This window comes from Loxodonta africana, chromosome 8 (genome assembly GCF_030014295.1).
Source record: "Loxodonta africana isolate mLoxAfr1 chromosome 8, mLoxAfr1.hap2, whole genome shotgun sequence".
In the NCBI taxonomy this organism is placed as follows: domain Eukaryota; kingdom Metazoa; phylum Chordata; class Mammalia; order Proboscidea; family Elephantidae; genus Loxodonta; species Loxodonta africana.
In genome coordinates, this window is record NC_087349.1 from 60,658,478 (window position 1) to 60,672,455 (window position 13,978).

The 13,978-nt window shown below is 36.6% G+C and overlaps 1 protein-coding gene across 1 annotated transcript in view; it reads left to right on the plus strand.

Annotated features, from left to right (window-relative positions):
* The window catches only part of CDK14 (cyclin dependent kinase 14), a 687,166-nt gene that overhangs the window by 368,774 nt on the left and 304,414 nt on the right, over positions 1–13,978 (plus strand). Inside the window, exon 8 of the mRNA XM_010587282.3 lies at positions 2,082–2,205. Within this exon, the coding sequence (XP_010585584.1) occupies positions 2,082–2,205 (124 nt within the window). The remainder of the gene's footprint in view (positions 1–2,081; positions 2,206–13,978) is intronic.

Consider the following 13,978-nt stretch of genomic DNA (forward strand, 5'->3'; position numbering starts at 1 on the left):
CATTATCACAGTTAAATAGTGGCATTCTGTCAAGTCTCTGTTAGGCCTTGCACAACGCCAAACTGTTTTTCAAAGTCAGTTTATTTCTGAAATTCATTTTATTTGCTGTGTAGTCTGCCTTTGTGTATTTTTAATTTTTTAAGAAATGTTTTGAAAACATACCAAAACCAAACCAAACCCACTGCCATCTTATAGCGACCCAGGGAACAGAGTAGAACTTCCCCATAGGGTTTCCAAGGGCATAAATCTTTATGGAAGCGGGCTGTCGCGTTTTTCTCCTGAGGAGCAGCTGGTAGGTTCAAACCACCAACCTTTCTGGTAGCAGTCAAGTACTTTAACCACTGTGCCATCAGGATTCCTCTTGTCTCAATGGAAAATAAAAATAATTTGAAAACATGCAGTGGCTTTATTTGCTCACACCTTCTCCCTTTTAAAGTGAAAGAATATGGGTTTTCATAGAAATTGTAAGCTTTGGGCTTCAGGATGCAGGGGTAATAGAAGTAGCGAATGAGGAGAGAAGCTGCCAGTGATAGTTCCAACTCAGGTCATTCCATCTGCTGTGCAAGTGGGTTGTGACAAGGAGAAGTCTAGAGAGGTTTACTTCTTGAGTTTCATGAGCCCGTATTGTAATCCAGGCTAACACAGAACAGACTTCTACTTTTTGGTACTTAGGTACTAGAAATAATGATCTAGACCTTCTGTGCCCCACAGAATATTATCATGCACAAACTTTTGAAATGAAGTCATCTTACTGTTATTTCAAAGGTAGGCTCTCTGTAAAAAGTTTGTTTGACTTTCATAATCTTTAGATAGTTGGAAAATATTCCAGAAATGCCAGCTCCCAGGACCTTCAAGCAGTTGCCAGTCTTTTCTGTATGAATATTCTGGAATATTCCTATACCATCAGTCTTTGACAAATAACTCATTTAAAATTTCCCTGAAAAATTTTTTTTAGCTGGTTATGTAGAATAGCATGTTGGTGGCACTTAAAAATAAGAACATGTGTTTTCATTTTTGTTTTAGGAGATTGTTAGGAAAAACTGTGTCAAATAAGATTATTTTGGCAAGTAAATTATTTTTAAACATATTCTCTTTTTAATAAGCAGAATACGGGAAATCCCAGCAAATCACGCTTTTCTGTTTTCAAGATAGAAACATTTTATATGATCCAACGTTAAACTTCACAGAGAAGGCCATCAGTCACTTCTTAAATTATTTCTTGCCAAAGTCTTGATCTTGAATTCTTGATTTTACTGTTTGTCTTTTTTCTGACTTCTCTTCCCCTTTAGGATGAATCTCCTCGGTAATTAGTGAAGGGGCATGTCTGTCTTTAGGCAAAAGCCTAATCTCTGTGGCCATATGCGCAAAAGCAATGTAATTACAATGGTGAATTAATTAGACCATGTGACTGTTTTTGTTTTAATTATTTCAGATCATCTTATCTTTCCATTGCTTAAAACATGTTGATGGGTAAATCCATGGATACCGTGTTTATGGCGTTATATGTACATTTACATAAACTTGATAAACAAATCTGTTTATCTTTATAATGTTATGAATAGGATTTTTTCACTCTGTGAAATGACAGTTTAGGCCTGAAGAAATAGAATATTATAAACAACTGATTCTTTACATTTTGCCTAACTTATAGAACACAGATTGGATCTCTCTGACTGAAGAAGTCTTAGTTGACATAGCAGATTGTTAGAAGTTCTAAGATTTACATCTTAATGAGTTAGGGATGTACATGCATATATTTGGAAACCCTTGTGGCATAGTGGTTAAGTGCTATGGCTGCTAACCAAAGGGTTGGCAGTTCAAATCTGCCAGGCACTCATTGGAAACTCTATGGGGCAGTTCTACTCTGTCTTATAGGGTTGCTATGAGTCGGAATCGACTCGACGGCACTAGGTTTGGTTTTGGTTTTTTATGCTTATGTTACAGATTCTACTTAAGTCATTTGGTAGAAAATTTAATGACAAGTACTCATTTTCACTAAATACAAGTATTTGGTAGACTATATGAAGAAACTAGTATTTATCTGTGTTCAGACTTTAACTTTTGTCTCCCTGTTTTTTCAGTTGTTTTTATTTCAGTTGCTGCGAGGGCTGTCTTACATCCACCAGCGTTATATTTTGCACAGAGACCTGAAACCACAGAACCTTCTGATCAGTGACACGGGGGAGTTAAAGCTGGCAGATTTCGGTAGGAAAGCAGTTAATTACCAGTCTTTTTTGTCACACTGTGAGAATGCCAGGCAGATGGTGGCATTGTGTTTGTTTAGGTGCACTTACTCTGTCATCATAGCCATGGTAAATTTTTTTTTGAAGTGAAAGAATTTTTTTTTTTTTAAGTTCAACATAATGGTTGGTAGAATTTTCAAATTTCAAACTTAATTTTAAATAATCATTAGCATAAGTCAGATTTTATGTGTATGTATGTGTATATATAGCCAAAGGAGAAGCCAGTATTTCTTTTTCATTGTGGTAGTATATATAACAAAACACTTGCCATTTCTACCATTTTTGTGCATATAATTCAGTGGCCAGTAAAATTTTGAACATAAACTATATTGAAAGAAATGTAATTATTCCACATTTTATTAGGAAAATGGCAAGCATACTCAGAAACAGAAGAAGTAGTATAATATACCCCACTACTCATCGCCCAGCTTCAACAATTATCATTCTGTTGCCAGATTTGAAGAAACCTGAATTTAAGCCTCTGAACTTTTCAGAGCATCACAGAATATATTCAACAGAATGTGTTGCCCTAAGGCTTTACTTGAAAAAAACACAATGCTGTCCAGTCGATCCTGACTTATAGTGATCCTTTAGGATAGAGTAGAGCTGTCCCATAGGGTTTCCAAGCCTGTAATCTTTGGAGAAGCAACTGCCACATCTTTTTGCTGCTGGTGGATTTGAACCACCGGTCTTTCTGTTAGCTGCCAAGTGCTTCCCACAGCACTGCCAGGACTCCTTCCCTAAGACTGTAATAGCTTAAAAATCCAGGACCAGTGTTAACCTTTCCAGAGTGACTGTCGTTTCAAGAATTTTCAAAAACTTTCTAAAAGCTGGGGCTCCTGACCTGGCCCCATTATAAGTCATTCCTTCGAAGAAGTTTTAACATTGGCTTCTTTCAGCTTAAAAGCTTTCCTCCAAACCCTGTCTGTGAGTAGAGGGGGCAAAACTGTTGTACCCTCTTTGATCAAGTCTGACTTTTTTGAATTGCTTTAGCTCTCTGTCATACCAGAGAGCACGTTGACTGCCAGCACAGAGAAATGCTTGCAGCTTGAGGTGCTGATATTGCATTGCCTCAATTATTTTTGAATATATATTCTGATTAGAAATTTGCTCTATTAGGACTGGAATGAAAATATTACCCTTGGGACGTTAAGATGTCTGAGGTTGAGACATGGACTTTTGCTGAAATGTGATTATCTTTTCCCACCCTATTCCTCAATAAATAAAAGAGAGCAGAAAATATTTATATCTGTTCAAGGTTAATAGACTGTTGAATACCTTTGGAATAAATCTACAGTGTTAGGTTTTGCACATTATTTTTTTTTCTAAAAAAGAAATAAAACAAAAGTTAACATGACTGTTGATATATTGGCAAACTTTGTCATTTGTCGTCTCCTCATTTAGTTTGGTAAAAATGATGAATCTATGTGTGTGTATGTATATGTGTGTATATGTTGTTTATTGCCTGATTCTAGCATCAGAATCATACCAGGTGGCTAAATGTAAAATCTTTTTATCACAATATAGAAAATAATGAGAGCACAGGTGGATGAAGGAAAGAATAAGTTTTATAGTTCCTCAAATTCAAGCTTATGGGTTTTAATATAAATATATTGTGTAGTTTTCCTCTCTCAATAATTTAACAAGGATTTACAGTAAATTTTTTTATGGTGTGTTAATACTCTATAGAGGAATATGTTGGAATCAGTGATTGTATTGGACATTTCATTGTATTGAACTTTTTTTGTATATTTATAAAATACATTTTTATAAGGTTGATTTTGTCTGTAGACAGCCATACAATGGGACTGTATGTACGTGCTCACTGGGAATTGTTTATTAATTTTAAATTTTATGTTGAAGTTTTTTTTATAATAGGTAAGTTCATTTTAAAGATTATTATAGATAAACTGACATTTTATGTGTCATATTCAGAAAGAAATTGAAATTTAATTTAAAAACTTACATAGTTTTTAGAAAATTGGAAAATTTAAAAAGTATTAACAACTCAGAGGTGACAAATGTTACCATTTTTATTGTGTATTTCCGCAGTATCTTTCTTCTTTCTCCTCCTCCTTTTTCTCTTTTCTTGCTTCTTTCACAACATGTTATATATCTCAAAAAAAAAACAGTATTTTGTAACCATTTTTCACATAATATTTCATAAACATTTTCTCACATAACTAAATATGACAAAATCATTTAGAATAGCTTAGATTTTTTTCGTTAATTGCCCAATACTAGTCTCTGTATTCAATACCTTATCAATGAACATTGTGGCTCTAATTGTTGCTATTACTCAGAGTCCTGTATATCCTTGTAGAGAAAGCGATATATCCTGCAATTGGCATGTTGAGTTTCTTAAAGCATTTTGCTTCTTCAGACCAGAATGCTCTGCAGAAAGGGTGTTCCCATATACATCCTATCAGTGTCATGGACTGAATCTTGTAGCTTGGAATATGCACTTGGTGTACTTCCTGTGCACAGAGTATAAATGAAGGAGACTCATTCACCAACTGTTTCCCCCAATGAATTGTACATTAGTTTTTTCTTTTAATTTAAGACATGCAATTAAATGTGATTTACTGTGTTTGTACATGTGTGTGTCTGAGATGAAGGACACACAATGGAAGTTTTAAAGAAGCTAGCCAGTCGAAATAGAATAGAGCTAGGTAGCCTAACAATTAGAAACATGAGGTAATATGAAGAGTTTTAGAAATGGTTTCTTTTTCTTTTCTCTTATGTGAACAATACCATAACATTTTGATTAAAAGAGACAGATATAATCTGTATGACTTGAGTTCCCGTATGTTAAATGCTCTGTATTCTGTTTGCCAGATACTTGCTCCATTGTCTCTTCAACCTAGTAAGGTAGGTGGGCATATTGCTGAGTGAGACATGAGAGTCAGAGAGGGTAAGAAACTTGCCCAGGTTTGGTAACACTGGTAGCTGATTGCAAAGCTGTGATTCAGATGTGTGATCCATATCCTTCAGTCTCAGGTGGGCCAGGGTCTTTATATTTACACACATAGACATTTTACTTTACAGGGATGCCTAACCTAGTAAATTATTCATCATTTTATATATATATAAATGTTGTGTTCTGTGTATAGCAAATATAACACATTCTATGAAAATAGATTCCACTAAGACTAAAAAATAGCTCAGACAACATAGATGAATCTGGAGGGCATTATGCTGAGTGAAATAGGTCAATCACAAAAGGAGAAGTACTGTATGACAACACTATTGTAAAAACTCATGAAAAGGTATACACACAGAAAGAAACAGTCTTTGTTGTCTAACAATAGATAGGTGGTAACTTTGGTGAAGGGTAGGATCCTACACAATACTGGGGAAGCCAGCACAGCTTGACAAAGAGAAAGTCATGGAAGCTTCATAAACACATCCGGACTCCCCGAGGGACTGAGGGCTGGGGACTATGGTTTCAGGGGATGTCTATCTCAGTTGGCATAGCATAGTTTATAAAGAAAATGTTCTACATCCTACTTGGTGAGTAGCATCTGGGGTCTTAAAAGCTTGTGAATGGCCGTCTAAGTTAAGCCTACTGGTCCCACCCTGTCTAGAGCAAGGAAGGGAGAATTGAAGAAAACCAGAGACACAGAGGAAAGATTAGTCCAAAGAATTGATGGACCACAACTACCACAGCCTCCACCAGAGTGAGTCTAGCACAACTAGATGGTGTTCAACTACCACTGCTGACTGCTCTGATAGGGATCACAATAGAGGATCCTGGACAGAGTGGGAGAAAAATGTAGAACAAAATTCAAACTCACAAAAAAAGACCAGACTTACTGGTCTGACAGAGACTAGAGAAACCTCAAGATTATGGCCTCTTTTAACTCAGTATTGAAGTCACTTCTGAAGTGTATCTTTCAGCCAAAAATTAGACAGGACTGTAAAACAAACAATAACACACAAAGTTCAGCCATGTGTACAAGACTAAATAGACATACCAGCAAAGATGAGAAGGCAGGAAGGGACAGGAAAGCTAGACAAATGGAAATCGGGAAGCCGAGGTGGAGGAGAGAGTGTTGACACATTGCAGGGTCAGCAACCAGTGTCGCAAAAGAGTACGTGTATTAATCTTTTAATGAGAAACTAATTTGTGAACTTGCATCTCAAGCACAATTAAAAAAAAATAGCTCACATAATTTAAAGAACATTTTGTTACTTGACTAATTTAATAGTAATGAGTGAAGTCAACACCTTAGTACTTCAGAGATTTTGCACGCTGGGCACAAGATAAATTGGATGAGGGTATATTGGTAGAACCATTTGGTTTAAACAGAATGCAGTTCTGAAATCTGTTGTTAGTTGCCATTGAGTCGATTCTGACTCATGGTGACCCTTTATATGCAGAGGAGAACTGCTCCTTAGGGTTTTCAATGCTGTGACCTTTTGCAAGCAGATCACCAAGCCTGTCTTCTGAGATGCCTCTAGGTGGGTTCTAACTAGCAACTTTTCTGCTGGTAGTTAGGCACCTAAGCTGGTAGTCAGGCACTTAATCGTTTGTGCCATCCACTAACTCTTAGGTGGTCCGATACTGTAATTATTATTTTTTGTAAGCAAAATCATAGTTAAGCACTTACCTGAGCCTTACTTACCATATGCACTTTGAATGAGTAAATTACACATGGCTTAGAATCACTATGGCTTTTCTAATGCAGAGGTTTGTCTAGAACTCCTGCCTGTATATATATATATATGTATATAATGAAATAATGAAAATTATGTGTACTCGTTTTCTAAAAGAAGGCTCATCTTTAAATTATCTGGGGGAAAAGTATTTCAAAACCTTTATCCAGCCTCATAGCGACCTATGAGTCAGAATTGACTCAACGGCACTGGGTTTTGGTTTTTGGTGTATCCAGCCCGTTTGTCCAGCACCTGGCTCCTTCTCCCACACTGTGCTGCAGCCAAGCCCCAGATTTGTTCCCACATCGGAGCCTTTTACTTGGCTGCTCCTGGAGTGCTCTTCCCCCTGCTTCTTGGGTGGCTGCCTCTTTCTCATCATGCAGGTCATAGTTCATATGTCACTTGTTCAGAGAGGCCGCCTTTCCAAAAATAGAACGTTTCCCATTACTGTCACCCAAATTAGCTTCTTCAATAGAACTTTTAGTGCAGTGAAATTATTTTGTCTGTTTGTTTATCTGTTTATTTTTTGTCTTCCCTACTAGATTGTGAATTCTGTGAGAGCAGGAACTTGGCCTGTCTTTCTTCCTATGGTCTGTGCTATGACTGGAACTATTTTTGGTGCAACAGACGGGCTCAGTGAATATTGGTTGAATGAATACATCAATATAGGTGACTGAGTTGAGTGAAAACTAAGACCTACCAGAACATACTGATTTCTGTTTGATTAGCTTTGGCAAACTATCAGTTAGTAAATTAATATTCTCTTCATTGGTGCTCTCCTGTCTGTACACAGTCAAGAGTGTAGATGGAATTAGATGACCTTGGATAGTGCAGGAACTGTGAGGCTTTTACATACGGGCCTTACACACCTACTGAATATATACTATTTTCATAACGTCAGGCTGCAAAAATAATCATCACTGAGGAAATGTAAGTACATACAAAAGATGTGTAAGATAGGAACTTCACACTCTGAAGACCCTAAATGATTTGTCTACTGCTACTGTTGTTGAGGGCACAGTGCATTAGACATTGAATTAGGAGATCTGACACCACTTATAACTAGCTTGTGATTTCAAGAAATCATTTAATCCCTCTGAGCCTTGAACTTCTCATCTGAAAACTAAGAGCATTAAACAGATATTTTCTAAGGTCCTTTTCAGTGCTAAGTTTTATGTTGTATATTTTTGAAATCATTAACCAGTTTCCTAATAACCAGATATTTCTTGGTGGGTAAAAATCAGTCCATTGAATCTGGAATCAGTGTTCTACCTTCTCCTCCCTTGAATCTGATTTTTGATTCTAGCCTCTAGATAGGAGCCATGCATTTATGATGTGCATTGAGATCACATTAAAAGAAAATTATTGAGGTTTGACAAGTAAATGCATAAATAAATTCACTGAAAATAATGTTCATTTGCAGTATAATATTATGAAAACTTAAAGGTATTTTTCCATACAATGGAGATTAGAACAAAATTGATGAGCCTGAATTGCAGTTTCCTGTAATTCCTGCAAGATGATGTTGGTGTCATTTACATTTCCCAGGCATTCTTCTGCTATTTTTAAGGGTCATGGCCTAGCTATACTGAATACCAGCTGGAATAAATTTGCGCCTGCAAAGACAGACCACAAGATCTCTGTAATATAAGCATTTAAGGTCATGGCTTGTTTTACTGACTTTCCTAATGCGGAACCAAGTTAAACAGCTCTGTGGTTTTAATCAAGTAAAATTACACAGGTCTCTCTCCCACCAAAGGTCTAAAATATTACCTTCCTAATGTTGGTATCTACCAGGCGCTCCTTGGAAACTCTACGGGGCAGTTCTACTCTGTCCTATAGGGTCAGTGTGAGCCGGTAACTGACTCGATGGCAGTGGGTTTTTTGTTTTTTGTTTTTTTGGTTTAATGCTGGTAGTTTCTTCCTCCAGGCTGTTCCTTGTCTAGATTTGAGAAAGGAAGTTATTGCAAATCACATTTCAGATTAATTTACGAAACACACCAAAGATGTGACTCTGCAGAGGACATGGCATGTGCATGGTTCGTTATGCGCTTTTCAGCATTCACGTAGGGAGTAGAAAACAGAAAGAAATCAACTTCGCTCACATGCAGAGTAGAGTCTGTCAGTTTGATAAATATAAAATCTCTGAATAAAAGCCTGTTAGCCCCAAAGGTACAGGCCCTTAACTTTTTTTTTTTTTTTTTAATCATAAGCATACAGAATTCACCACTGAACTCAGAAATTCAGAGTTAGAAATAAGTCCGTTCGTCATGGCCTGTTGGCCAGAATTTTTCTGTATCTTTGCTTTAGAATATATTTTGTAATAGCAAAAACAAACAAAAAAACACCTTTATTACTCAAGAAGATATCACTCCACTTCTAAAACACCCTTTGAACAGTTTAATATAGAAGTAATTTTAATGTAAACTTGAGGCAGTTGCTTTCATGTAGATCCGGAAGCTGAAAGAATATATTACAATAATTGATGCTACAATGTGAACTAAAGAGAGGACTGATTTTTCATTCTTTTCTCTAGACCTCATTAAAATTCTAAGTGAAAATGTGTATACTTTAAAATCTACCAAATAGATTATCAAGATTGGATGTTAGAAATTACTTTGATTTGACAAGCGAAATAGGCAGTTATTTCCCCTTGACTCATTATTTTAAAGATGTAGTAACCCTTCTGAAAAAGAATGCTGATGTTTAAAATTGTCTTTTCCCTGATTTTGAATTCACTTAGCTTCATCATTTAAATTCTGTTGATTTAAATTAAATTGATTTAAATGGTTTAAATTTTCCCTCTCATTGCCATAAATGTTCTTTTTTTTTTTTTTCCCTTTCAGGAGGGATAATGATGGTGGTGATGATGATATTTAATTTAATCATATTGTGTTTAACCTTTATGTTGTCGGTGTAACCAGCCATGTTGAATAGCTTAATACATAAATTTTTAAAAACCAGAAATGAGAACAAGAGTATATATGAGCTACAACTAATAGGCATGTTCTACTGTATGAGAAATCTCTTATCTTTGAGAAACCTCCCTGGGCAGTCTCCATAAATCAGTTTGAAGCAGCGTGGATAAGGGTAGTTTGCTAAGAATAGAAGCTTGAAACGTCACAGAAAAGAGGAGCTCAGTATTAGGCAAATCATGCCTAAGTGAGGTAAGGAGACATCTTTAAATGCAGAACAGGGATTTCAATATGTAAAAATATTATATTTTATGCCCCCACACAATAAAAAAGGCATAAATGTTGACAGTGAATCAGATATAGGAACCCTGGTAGTGCTGTTCTTAAAGCACTCAGCTGCTAACCAAAAGGTCGACGGGCAGTTGGAACCCACTAGCCGCTCCTCAGGAGGAAGATGTGGCAGTCTGCTTCCATAAAGATTTGCTGGCATGGAAACACTATGGAGCAATTCCACTCTCTCCTTCAGGATTGGTATGAGTCAGAATCAACTCAACTGCAGAGTTTGGTTTTGTTTGTTTAAATCAGGTAAGTGATGTAGGATATGAACTGAAATATAACCATGTATCTTAAGAAAAGATCTGGGTATGAATGGCTCAAAGCCTAAGTGCTGACTGTGATAACAAGAGTAGAAGAAATATAGATTAGGGTAGGAAGAATAGCAATGAAATGGACCCTAGAATTATGTAACACACACGTATTCTTCAAGGCAGCAGTGAGTAACACTGGAACATGAGTTTGTTAACTTAAAAAACCCAAAACCAAACATATAGGTAAGTATAAAAGAATGATTATAGTTTAGCCATTCACTAATGTTCCTTCTTTATGGATCCTCCCCCATGTCCTGCTCTTTACCTTCCAAGAAGCCACATTTTAAAACCAGACTCCAGTAACATGTAGTCAGTACATCTGATAACATATAAGAATCTTGGATGACAGTGAGTCATTGTAGTCTAATGTACATGTTTTCTACAGTCTTTACTGGAAGCAAGAAAAACTAACTGGCTACTATGGGAAATCTGGGATATACTGTAAATTCTAAAGTTAGAAATCCTTTTAAAAAATTGGAATGTTTGAGTTTTTTTCTCACTTTAGCACTATCAATTCAGTACTAGCTTGGTTTCTTTTGTGCTTCAGGTTTTTTTTTTTTTTTTAATGCCTATGTGTTGATTTATTTCCTTTTGAAATGTTACATATTTATAGTCCCGTGTTGCCATTGAGTCAATTCTGACTCATAGCGACCCTATAGGACAGAGTAGAAGTGCCTTATAGAGTTTCCGAGGGTACAGTCTTTACAGAAGTAGACTGCTACATCTTTCTCCCAAGGAGTGGCCGGTGGGTTCAAATCACAGACCTTTCGGTTAGCAGCTGAGTATTTAACTACTGCACCATCAGCGCTCTGTATACTTATATTAATATTGCAAAGTTTTCTTCTCACCTTAAATCATTTCTTCTGTTGAAATAGGTGAAGTTAGGACTTTTCTTTTTTCTTTTTAATGAAAGAAGAGAGTATTGGAGAGACTAAAAAAAAAAACGAAAACCATTGCGGCTGAATCGGACTCATGGCAACCCTATAGGACAGAGTAGAACTGCCCATAGTGTTTCCACAGAGCGCTCGATGGATTCAAACTGCTGACCTTTTGGTTAGCAGCCATAGCGCTTAACCACTACACCACCAGGGCTTCCACTGGAGAGATAGGAACAAAAAAACAATTGAGACGTAATGATTTGTGCTTCTTGCCATCAAGTCGATTCCAATTCATATCGACCCTATAGAACAGGGTAGAGCTGCCCCATAGGGCTTTCAAGGAGCGCTTAGTGGATTTGAACTGCCGATCTCTTGGTTAGCAACCAAACTCTTAACCATTCTGCCACCAAGGTTTCCTTGTGCTATTTAGGAGTTTTAAATACATGTCTATGTTTATTTACTGCATACTATAAAAATAACCCTAATGTGAATAACCAGGTTTACAGATCTAAAATAATACAACTTGTTGCAAAAATTCAAACTTTGGAAATAGGACATCTCTTTGTAGTTACTAGGCATTCCAGTTTCCAATTATGAAGGGTGCTGATATAAAATACAGATTGAAGAGTTTATCCCAGTTTTGGCGTAAAGTTGTCAGCTAAGGAAATCTACTGTGTGAGACAATGACCAGCTAATATTAAGTGTGGAAACTGGACTTAAAGTCAGTCTGGAAGTCATAGAATGGGGAGCAGTGAATGAAAGGAGTTCATTCGTTGGCTAAATTGGGTGGCCCATTGTGAGAACAGAACATCAAGAAGCATGGCCACAAGAAAGGAAAAAGTTGGAAATTTTCAGGGCTATATGCTTATGATGGTTTCTAAAATGTTGTCATTAGGATTACTATTAGGGTATCTTAAAATCACTTGGGAGTATCTTGTCTTATTTTTCTGGGTCTTGCAAGTTTTCCACCTTTGACAGAGTGCAGTCTTACCACTTTTTTATTGCTCTCTATTAGTAAAAATATTTGCATTTTTCTTCTCTGACAGGGCTTTGCCTTACACAGGTCCCAGCTTCCACAGGTTTTACCATAGTCGCATTTTGCTTAAAGAATTGGAAGCAGGATATATTGTTTTTGTTGAAGTCGTCATCCAGTTGTTGATAGAATCATGGCATTGGGAAAGTGTTTTCTTTTTCAGCATAAAGTTAGCAAATCTAAGAGGGGAAAGTACAAATTGGTCAGTTATAATTATATAAAAAAAAAAGAGGAAAACTTCCGGGATTTAAAAAATGTTATGTTCACATTTTTGGAAAATTTTACTTAAAATTTTAGTGACCTCTGGATTGGAAGGAACCTCAGAGGCTAGTTAAAATCCCCTCATTTTAAAAACGTGTACTCTTTGGCTTAGAAATGGAAAATAAGTTAAGAATTCGCTTGTTACTTAGTAAGTGATCAATAAGTATTAAGTTATTATTGTTAATACCATTAATACCCATGTCTCTAGAACCCTAATGTAGTGTCCAGCAGACTCATAATAACGTATTTAACGTATGCACACAGGCCTAACTTATCAAATGATTGAGAAGGTAGGGGTGCTAACCAGAAGTCTAGTTCACTGTAACTCCTGCTGATCTGATGATCTTTGTCAGCTGAACAGTGAGTTTCCTGTCAGGAAGGTAGAACCTGGAATACTAGATGTGATTCATAAGTACTAAACACCGAAACTGGAATGTGAGTCTTGAGGAAACAGCAAGAAACATTATAAAGAATGTTTCTCACAGAAAACCTGTAGGAAACCTCGTTGGAAACAAAAGTTGAATGGAGCCTTGGTAATTTATGAATTAGAAGGAACCACCCTTTTTAATTATATTCCTTGGAGAAATTAAAGGAGTGAGAAAGCCCTGTGGGGTGATGAAGGCTGAATTGGTTTTAACAATGTTCGCATTACAACTCAGCAGTGCTGGGCAGTAGCTGAAAACACACCCTTGCTGGCTCTAAGTGGGAGGAATTTTCTGTTCACATCTTACTTTTTCCAATGATTGGAAGTAAGCAGCACACAACTCCAGGGCAGGTGGAGCTGTAAAAGATGTAAGAAGTAAAAACATAAATCTGAAAGACAAAGCTTTTTGCATAGAAGAAAATGTATTCTTGTGAAAAGTAAAATAATCCCAGGATGGTTAGGGTGCAGATTAGATATCCAGACTACCTGAATTTGAATCCTGGCTCCGCTACTTACACGTTGTGTATTCTTGGATGAGTTCTTAAAATTTTCTCTGCCTTAATTTACCCATCTGAAAACAGCATGGTGATAATACTGTGTAACTCACAAAGGCATTGGAAGAATTAAATAAACTAATACTTATAAATCATTTGAGAACAGTGCCTGGTTTATAGAGAGTCCATATAAATGCCACTTTTATTATTAACACCCTTTGTCTTTGTTGTTAGGTGCCATCAAGTCAATTCCAACTTAGAACAACCCTATATACAACAGAATGAAACGCTGCCTGATTCTGTGCCATCTTCACGATTGTTGCTATGTTGGAGTCCATCGTTGCGTCCATTGTGTCAATCCATTTTCTCAAAGATATCCCTCTTTTTCACTACCACTCTGCCTTACCGAGTATGATGTCCTTCT